We start from the raw sequence: 11,271 nt of genomic DNA on the forward strand, positions 1-11,271 counted from the left end.
AAGAAATACTAAAATACTAAAATACAAATGATATGTAAGAACTAAAAGACAATAACAGAAAAGCACAAACCTGATAGAAGCTGGCTGATTTTAGAAATTGCTCTGTTAACAACTTTTTTCAAAAGTGATGATATTACAACATCATTGAAGTCCAAAAAGAAAGGTGATATGCGGATTGGCATAAATTTTGAAGCAGATCTCCGCAGTCTAGTTTCTGATGGGCTTTGCTCATACTCTAAATATTGTTGTACCAAATCTGTTGTCTGCACTTTATCATGCAAACATTCTGCTTTCAATCTTGCAACTGCTAACAGGAGGACAACCAATACAACCAAAAGCAAATATAGTCTGTACATTGTGATGGAGGCTGTGTTGTGTGACCAGCAGCTAGGAAGAGCTGGTATCACACACTGCTTTTATCAGACCCAATCAGGCAGCAAGTTCCACAAGACCGAATGTAATATCTACAGGTAACCTAGAAAAAATATTAAAATATTGAAAGAAAATTAAAAATTAAATATATAATTACATGCAGTGTTATTTGCTTATATTTTATTTTCTGTTGAAATAGTTCTGCTAAACTGAAACTTCCCTTGCAAAATAAAATACATGTGATACTATATTTAAAAGTATTGAGTGATCTTTCAATTAATGTTTTTATATATAATTATACTTAAAAAACAAACATTTGTGTGTGTGTGTGTGTGTGTGAGGGAGGGAGTGGGTGAGAATGTTTGTTTTTATGTTCAATTATAATAAAAGCAATTTTACATTAATCTAAAGTGTTACTCTATACTTTTGTAGAATACCAATTTATTATTATTAAACAAGAATATCAACAACAACAAAAAACACAAAGTGCTCAATGTGCTCTACATTAGAAATGTGTAAAATGTACTGTAATTGTGTTGGTATACTGGATTGTTTCATTGTATCTAAAGGTTCCATGTAGTTGACATTAACCACTCATACTCTTTGATTCCTATCTCACCACCGATTCATACAAGCCACATGAAACCCTCAGGCACAAGGAAATAATTCAGTTAACCAACTTATAAATATAACTGATCAAACATGTTACAACTATAACAGACCAGACTAAATAACATGTTACAATTGTAGCTGACCAAACGTTATAAAACTATAACTGACTAAACAACATGTTACAAGTGAAATAGAGCAAACAAATGTACAACTACAATTGAGCAAACAATAGATGTTACATCTATAATTAATTGGACACATGTTGATTGACCAAACAATACATGTTACATTTAAAATTGAGCAAATAACAAGCATTGCAACTATAGTAGATCACATAACTATGTAACCACAGTGCTCAAGAAACATTGAGGAAACTGTGTTGAACAAAATGCAGGAGAGAAGCTTACAGAAATTAAACATTATGTGCCAGTGCCACATTTAAAGCACCCAGCACACACTATAAAGTGATTGGTATTAGGAAGGGCATTCAGCTGTAGAAACCATGCTAAATAAGACTGGAACCTGGTGCAACTCTCTGGCTCGCCAGCTCTGGTCAAACCATCCAGCCTATGCCAGCATGGAAAACAGCCGTTAAAGGACGATGGTGATGACAATGTAGTTAGTGAAAGCTGCAGGACAGGTGAAATTGATAGAGCATCAGTTACAATTTTTTTTATTCTGAGTTCAAACCCAACAAAGGTCAACTTTGCTTTCATCTTTCTGAAGTCAGTGAAATAAAGTATGAAATAAGTAATGGTGCTGATATAATCCACAATACATTCCACATAAATAGGAGTCATTAAAGCCTATGTTAGAAATGAATACTATGTAGTCAATACAAATAATAATATAGTGGGATCTTAAAAGACTGAGAAGAAACAAAGACTTTTTATGGTGTAAATACATGTCCCATAAGCACATATTTACACCATAAGCACTGGGGTCAATGTAATTGACTAAACCCCCACCTTAAAAATAGCTGGCCTTGAGCCAAAATTTGAAACCATTTTTATTATTATTCAAAATGACAGTCAATGAGAGAATTGGTATAACAGCAGGCAAATTTTCTTGTCATAGTTAGGTACATTCCATTATGTTCAGAGTTCAAATTCTGCCAACGTAGACTGCTTTTTATCCATCTTTCGTTGAATAAACTGGTAAAGTATTAAGTAGTTCAATAACTTCAACAACCAAATAACCTTATTAACCCTTTCCTTACTGTATTTATTTTGAGATGCTCTGTGTTTCTTTCAGTTAATTTTAGATATAACAAAGAATTTAATAATATAATTTGGTTATCATTAAGCTAGTGTTCGGAACATTAAGTTTGGTGGAAGATTTTAATTCAGAATTTTTGAAAATAAGACATTTGTACTACAAGGCCAGAGGCGATTTCAGCTGGGTTGGTATCAAAAGGGTTAAATGTGAGAGTGTTGAAAGAATTACGAGGCACATCTCCCCACTTAGAATAATTAAGTAAAAAGAGTAAATTAGCCTTGTACATAACAATTAGATTCTAAACATAAGTTGGTAGGAGGTATAGTTTTGTGATTAAGAAGTTTGATTTCCAACCACATGGTCACAGGTTCAGTCCTACTACGAGGCACCTTAGGGAAAGTGTCTTCTACTATAGCCCTAGGTTAATTTGGCAGATGGAAACTGAAAGATGCCCATCGTACGTACGTACGTATGTATGTATGCAGGAGTGGCTGTGTGGTAAGTAGCTTGCTAACCAACCACGTGGTTCCGGGTTCAGTCCCACTGCGTGGCATCTTGGGCAAGTGTCTTCAGCTATAGCCCCGGGTCGACTAATGCTTTGTGAGTGGATTTGGTAGACGGAAACTGAAAGAAGCCTGTCGTATGTATGTATTTATATATATGTATGTTTGTGTGTCTGTGTTTGTCCCCCTAGCATTGCTTGACAACCGATGCTGGTGTGTTTACGTCCCCGTCACTTAGCGGTTCGGCAAAAAGAGACCGCTAGAATAAGTACTGGGCTTACAAAGAATAAGTCCCGGGGTCGATTTCCTCGACTAAATGCGGTGCTCCAGCATGGCCGCAGTCAAATGACTGAAACAAGTAAAAGAGAAAAAAAAAAAGAAAGAAAAATGTAGTGTGTGCGTGTCCTTTTTTTCACATTGCAAGGTGATTGTAAATGGGTGTCACAATCATACAAGCAATGTCATTCATTTTTAATATTCCGTGGAAACATGTTTGGCTATGAGGAAATACAACCTTGTTTAGAAACAGAAGAGGTTGCCAACATAAAAGCAACTTCAATGAAGTCCATAGAAGTATGGAAATGAGGACATTCAAATGATTATGATGATAATGTAGCATATTATTTTACAATACAGTAAGTATACACTCGTTTCAGCTGATTTTTACATGCTAGAAACTATCAGAAGGACTGGTATGAAAAGTATATTCTATATGACACAACAGAAAAGATACTTACGTTTTGAAAGAAAGTTTCTTATCTTAGAATTATAAGCACTTATAACCTTTACAAATAAGAATTATTAAACTTTACAGTACTTTGAGTTTGTTATCAAACTACCAGGACTGGCTTTATCTGTCTACCTTCCACGATCAATAAAATAAGGACCCTTCATTATGACTTCTTTGACAAGCACTGTGGGCATGTCAGGCAATGTTTATGAAAATACAAAGGTAATTTACCATTGCTTTCTTCCATGTATTTTTCAAGAGACCATCTTACCGGTTACAGCCGATGTTGAGATGGGGAGATAAAATAGGAATCAACTAGTACTTGATACATACTATATTCATTGATCCTAAAAAGATTAAAGTGTGATTTGAATTAAGGAAAGCTGAGAAGAATCCCACAAAGTATTTTAATTCAACGTACTAAAGACTGCTTATTTGTTGCCTAAAACTAAATCAATAATCGATTTTATTCTACTTGAAACGATTTGTGTGACAGTGTTAGCGTTAAACAAAACTATGAAGTTGAATCGAGCACAGTCAAAATAGTTAATATAACGAAATAAGTTTGAGTGTCACTTTCAACTTTATCTTGCGACAAAGATATGATCTAAATATTAGAAAAAAATAATAATAATATTATGAAAGTCCATAAATTTGTACATCAGAAGGGAAATAACATTCATAAAACGGATCTTATTGAAACTTAACCGACCATCCTTTATGCTCTTCTTTAACCAATTTAAGCTTCTACGTAAACAAAAAAAAAATAATATTGTTCGCAGAGTTCAAATCCCGATCGTCCCTCAAATTTGTAGCCGTATCTACCATCAAATCGTGGTTAAGTGAGAGTTCTTTCTATTCCTTAAAGCAAAACTTTTACCACTTTATAAACTGTTTACATCCACTATTTGCCGACGCACAACATCCCTAGTTTCCTTGATTTCTACTTTCCCAATTAAACAAGAAGATAGTTGCACAATTTTCAAAATAAACGTTTAATGACCCCCAAAATGTGATCTAAAGTTCCGTGTCGAGCAATTTTAGATACTTCGATTTCTGCATTTCCATTATTACTTCCTCCATCCTGATGGAGATAATCGTAAGGCTAAATAAAATAACTTATTCCTTTAACAACTACTAATATTTCTATCGTACCAAAAAGTAAACAGGTTTCCTAAAAAAAAATCTAACAAGAATTTGAAACTACTACAACGTTCAGATTGGCATCCAAGCTTCCTATCGTTATTGATTTGTGGTTTATTTTCTTTTAGATATTAACTTTGCAAAGTTGACTTACAGGAATGGAATTTTCTAAAGCTCTTAATTTTGTAATATTTATCAAACTTTAACAAAAAAATAATAAATTATCTGATGGTATTTATACACAAATAAATAGTTAGATAGTTAGGATGTTTTGAGGAAGAGACAAACTATTATGAAGTTTAAATATATTTCCTCCAACCTAATTTATATCTATAAATATTGTCAGATGTGTAAATAGATGCAGTGATATCGTGATGTAAACAAAGTAAAAATTGATAAATACTAATGAATAAATTAAGCAAAGTATCCCGTTGATTTAGCGCTTAATACTTCTCTTTGGTATTTTTATAAATAGGATGGAATTGTTTTAAGTATTAGCTAAATATATCGAAGAAAAGTTTAATAAAAGGGAGAAAAAGTGTCAGCTGCCATTTTGGAAAGGGAAAAAAAAAAAGAAACGAAAAGATAAAGCAAGATCCTATCCGTCTAAAACAAAATTTTTGAAGTAAACCTTTTCATCTGTTAAATAATTGAGTAAACTAATTCTGAATGCGAAAATATATCGCGTCTTAAAAGAATTGGCTAAGTTATTGATGTCTTTAAAGCACCACATGACTAAAAGATTCTCCAGATTCAGAGGGAAGAAAATATTCGCGATAAAGCATAAGGTTCATCATTCACTAAGAAAATTAGCGACGTTAATGAAGTTAAACGAAAGGATTTTAATATTAATTATTGATAAATAAAGATATGTTAGTTTATACAGCAAAGAACACGCAGCGATTTCAACTATAATTCCATCACATTACATCGACACCGGGAAGCAGTCAACAACAAAAACTTTCAGAGCGCGTGAGAAAGATGTGAGGATGAAAAGTTTTCTGTTCTTTACTACCAATCGACAACACAAGAATTATACGATGACTGAACTCAGAACGTTAGGAAAAACAGCAACAATAAGAAATATATTTTAAATAATACAAAACAATTCTTCAGGGAGAAAAATAAAAGTAAACATCGTAATGATGATAGCTTTGAAGGCAGGTTTACTGAGTACTCACATCATAAAATGGGACAGGAGTGCTGTCTCCAACATAAGAGAACTGATGCTGAAAGAGAAATTACACGGAATCTTTCTCTCTCCCTCCAACTCTCTCTTTCTCTCTCTCTCTCTCTCTCTCTCTCTCTCTCTCTCTCTCTATCTATCTATCTATCTATCTATCTATCTATCTATCTATCTATCTATCTATCTATCTATCTATCTATCTATCTATCTATCTATCTATCTATCTATCTATCTATGTGTGTGTGTGTGTGTATGTATACTATATATATATATATATACACTATTGCATCTGGGGAGAGTCATTTTCTTTTTGTGCCGGTACAATTTCCACTTATTTCTTATTTTTATTTTCCTAACATTTTCGTTGCGTCTTGCAACCTTTTCAATACTCTTGACTATATATATATATATGTGTGTGTGTGTGTGTATGTATGTATATAGAAGGTTGAAAAGGAACACACGAGTTGATATGTATAAAGAAAAAAGCCAAGGTAGATTTATCATAAAAAACATTTTAGTACCGGTTTCAGTCATTGAGACTTTGTCAACTCTAAGAATGGAAAACAATTAAATTTTGAAAAAATTAAATGAAAAGTTGTTTTTTTTAAATATTTGCGTAGTATTCAAATACAAAGGTCATTTTCCTGGTTTCTGCCTGTCTCTGTGTCTCAAACCCACAAGAGTAAACAAGAGACAGAGACAGGCAGAAACAAGGAAAATGCCCCTTGTATTAGAATACTATGCAAATATTTTTTTTGAAAACTTTTCAATTAATTTTTCCAAAATTTAATTGTTTTCCATTCTTAGAGCTGAAAAGTCTCAATGACTGAAACCGGTACTAAAATGTTTTTTATGATAAAATTATTTTAGCATTTTCTACCTTGACTTTTTTCCTTTTGTATATATATATATATACACACACACACATATTTCCAATCAAAACAGTTTGCCCAAGAAAGTTGAACACTGAAGAACTCAAAGAGATTTATACTGATCTGTTGGAGGAGGCGGGGTCAACAAGGAGTCTTGCTGTCTGCCTGTAAACGAGCAATGACCAAGAACTTTCTTTCTGTCTTCCATGGTAGATTAGCATTTTCCATTGATAATCTACTTCTCTTGTAGAAAGTTTAGTCTTTCTATCAACTGTAACATTAAGGTGAATGTTAGATCAATTGACAAATTAATTTCAGGTTTGATACATTAAGCTCAACTCTGCAAACATTTTTTTCAAAAAAATTGATAATTTTAATTTCTGAATGAAGAAAGTGGTATTATCACAAGTTAAGGTTATCTTACTTCCCTTAAAATCATCAACAATTTAGGAGCATCAAAACATGCATCCATATATGTTTAAGAGGTTCAATTTGTCATCATGTAGTTTCTATATCAATCACACTGCACAGCACCTTCTGCACATATTTCCTAACATAGCTTTATATCCCAAATCTTGCAAGTGAAGGCATGTAGAATCTGGTCCTAATTGCCAATCCAGTTTAATACCACTACTTGACACTTAGATGCATTTAGCACTGTCCACTTTGTTGAAAGAATTTGGACCAGGTCAGTGGTCTGAAGATAATTTGATGTCTGGATACCCACAGCAACCCAGCTATCTATTTAAAACTGTATATGACAATGGTATGTTCACACTTAGTATTTGCATCACTAGGCTGGAACCCCTATCTTGCTCAGCAAATAAATCTCCTGGAAACTGTTCAGAAATGTACAACACCTACCATCAGGGCATCTACCATACTCTGAACGTCTTGCTTTCCTGGGCATGGACACATTGAAGCTCAGATATCTGGCAACTGACTTGGTAGACACCCACAAGATTATCCACCATTTTTCCAACAACAATCTTGGGCACCTTTTTGAATTCCATATGTCAAACACTCGTGGACATGCTCACAAAATAAAAAAACAACACAGCACCCATCACTTTCAGAAACATTTTTTCACACTCAGAACTCTTGAAGGATGAAATAAACTACCCACACCAGTCATTAGCTGTCAAGACACTACGTACATCCTTCAAAACTTCCATTGCATACAACAATTTCTTCCATATATATTATGGTTTCTTCCTGTCTTTCTCAATGAGCTTCAGATGGGTTTACAAAAATGTCAAGGATTCTACAGTTTCTCCTTGTACTAAACCATAAAAAAAAAAAATTATCTTCCAGCTCACCATCTTGATGATGATGATGATTTCTTTTATTTGCCAAAGGGGCATTAGACATTACAAGGATGTTTACAATTTGTGTAGAGGTTTACATAAAAGATGAGGCAGGGGAAAAAGGGAAAAGACTGAACAGAATTACGAGTATAGGCAGTCCTCCTGATACAGGAGAACCTCTGACTAGGGCCTATCAAGGAACTACACAGATCTAGGATTGCACTGACCGCTAATTGCAAAGCCCTCACCCAACTGTTTTTTCTCCATCTGCAGGTGCATTCAGAATAGGTTCATTCACCCTAAATGTTTTTGCCATGTTACCCACCTTTTCACAAATTCTCAGGGAGAGAGCACTTCTCTCTCCACCTTCACTTTCTTTTCCAAGTGGAACTAGAAAAAGTTGAAGAGATCTTAACCAAAGAGGAAGATGTCTTTCCTGAATCTTTTCAGCCTCATCCACCATACAACTTCTTTCACCATAGACACTAGACAAAAGAATATAATCTGCACTGCCTTGTTAAAAGTCAGTGGTGAGGTGATCATCACGATGGATAAAAAGCAAAGCTGACCTCAAGGGATTTGAACATAAAATGCAGAGAACCAGAACAAATACTGTGAGAGAATCTGTCCAATGCTTTAAGGAATTTGCCAAACCATTGCTTTTATAGTTGCCAAAAGCAATAAAATCAATATTAGTCTTGACTAATATTGTTTTTTCCTCATCACATAAATTAAGTCTAGTGTGTTAATGATTAATACTTTAAATATGTTAATACTAGCTTCACTTTTATATACAGATGTTTTTTGTACACGTAGTTTACACTGTCTTCATATAGTATTAAATGCTGTCTATGCAATGTGTATACTGGGCATACAAAACAGTATTTACTCTGTAGATAGTATGTTATCTTATATGCAGTCTGTACAAACAATGTATAAACATATGAACTGTATATAGTGAATGTATAAGCTGTCCATACAGTTTATATTGGACATACAGTGCATATACTGACATGCAAATAATGGATATACTGCTCATGAGACAGTGTACACACTATGTATACAAACAGCATATACACCATGTATAGACTATATACACAATATATATTGTGTTTTAAAATACTATATACACTGTACATGCTAATAATATAAAGAATACACTGTGTATATATATATAGTCAGAGTGGCTGTTCCAGCACATCTTCCTTGCCATCCTCCAGGACAACACCTTTTCCATTTTGTCCACTAGGACCATGAGGCTGATTGACAACCCTTTTCATATATTACTTGTGGTATTATTTAAACATTCATAATCTAAAACATTTTAGTTAAGTTGTCTGTCTTCAAAACTACATCACAACTAGAATATATAATTGTCAAATGCCATGTCATCCACATGCATTAATACTGACTTGAGTTATGCAGCATTGATACTATTTGCAGACTGATCTATAGAATATTCATATTACTCATTGTTGATGACTCTCTCTCTCTCTCTCTCTAGATAGTGTATATTTGCAATATAAATAGATTATCTATTCTAGTAATGTATACACTGTTTATACAAATTGTACACATACAGTACATACAAAAGGAAATAGACTATACAATATCTATATTAACATTATCTGCCCACCTGCCCGCCCGGTTGTATAAAAAGTGCCAATTACTAAATGTGGCTGGAACTTGTCAAAGAAGGAGATGCATGAAAGACTACTGTATTCCATGTCTTCCATGACATTGAATGAAGTAGTGAGGACCAAGTTGTTGAGCCTCACAATGGAGATGACAAAAGACCAAGATGATTGGTGATTTGCTATGCATAAGAAAATCTGTCCATCTCAACAAAAGTGAGGTCCTAATAGCATTATATTTATGTCTATACACCAGGCTCTACTCCTGCACCTAATCTATCCCTCTCAAGCCTTGCCCATCTCTCATCTTCCTAACACCTATCCCTCCACTCCACAAACTATAGCTCTATTCAACTGCAATAATCATGAGAGTAGAATGTCCACATAGTTCATTTCCCTTTGTGCTAGCAGTTCCATTGCTCTCCCTACTCTCCCTTGAACCAGTTACTTTTAAAATCCATCCCTCATTCTTAATATCATCCTTTTCACTTTATTTTCCACCAATCATCTCTTTCTGTGCCTTCTTGAGATAGATCTTATGATTGCCATTACCTTAAAACCCGACTCTTATCTGCTATCATTCTCAATACTATGTCATATCAGCAATTGAAAACTTCTCCACTACCTTTGTCCCCTGTTTAATATAGCCACTGCTAGGTACCTCTTCTGTCAGTGTTCATCCCTCTCTCTTGACCCTAACTCTCAAACATAATCTCCATATTTTCTGATTTACATACCAGTTTGTTATACTACCAAACTCTTTTCTTCCTGTGCAGTCATTTGTCATTTCCTCCTTCCTGAGTCACCAGCTGCTCAAGTGCTTGGCTGGTTTCTTGAAGCTAATGTTGCTTCACAGAACTCTTCATTTCTAGGATCAAAGTCACAGCCTCTATGTACACCTTGAAATCCACTGGGTTGCCCAACATGTCCATTGAAGTCACCAGCCATAAAGATAAGATCGCTGTCATTCATCGGTGAGGTGAGCTGGAAAAGGGCTCTCTAGCATCTGCCAGTCCCAACTGAGAAGTATATGCAAAGATACATGTTGCTGCCAGGTTTCCCAAGACTAGACTAAGCTTAATTATCCTATCTTACACTCTGAGTACCTCAATCACCTTATGTATCCATTTCTTTACCAACAGTATGCCTGCCTCTCCTTTGCCAGAAGAATTATATTTTTGCTCTTTGCTCATGAGAAATCTAGCTGAGGTTCCCCTCCACCTTACTTTTTACATACATCATACATCTACATTGATCCGTTCTAGCATTTGAATAATCTCAGACCTACCTATCATTGTACTGACATTGTGTGTGTGTGTGTGTTATATATATAAATTGTGTATACTGCCAATGTACACCAATAGTATTTTACAGCCAGATGCCCTTGCCATCACCAACTCTTTTAGCTGCTTCTTATCACAGATAGTAACAAAGTATACTTGTTCTAAAACTGAGATACAAAGCAAATACAAAAGTACAACCCTGCTTGGATAAATATATATATATACCAGCACATGTATATACACTTTGTATATACTAACAATGTAGAAATTGTACATAGCAACAGAGTATATACCATGCATATAAACAATGGATGGATGCATGCTCTGTGTACTACTATCATGAACAATTGATAAATTGACAGCAACATTTACTCTTGAAAATATTAAAATAGGTAATCCAGTCTATGCCAG

At 34.4% G+C, this 11,271-nt stretch overlaps 1 protein-coding gene across 4 annotated transcripts in view; it reads right to left on the bottom strand.

Moving 5' to 3' along the window:
* Positions 1–11,271, bottom strand: part of LOC115209676 (leishmanolysin-like peptidase 2) — an 87,771-nt gene that overhangs the window by 38,633 nt on the left and 37,867 nt on the right. For 3 of the 4 annotated variants that reach the window (XM_029778148.2, XM_029778150.2, XM_029778149.2), the window contains exon 2: positions 71–475. In XM_029778148.2, the coding sequence (XP_029634008.1) occupies positions 71–356 (286 nt within the window). In that variant the 5' untranslated portion in view covers positions 357–475. Of the gene's footprint in view, positions 1–70; positions 476–5,759; positions 5,857–11,271 lie in introns of those variants that run through there. The other variant, XM_029778147.2, reaches the window with a different exon arrangement.

Source organism: Octopus sinensis, linkage group LG3 (assembly GCF_006345805.1).
Source record: "Octopus sinensis linkage group LG3, ASM634580v1, whole genome shotgun sequence".
NCBI lineage: Eukaryota > Metazoa > Mollusca > Cephalopoda > Octopoda > Octopodidae > Octopus > Octopus sinensis.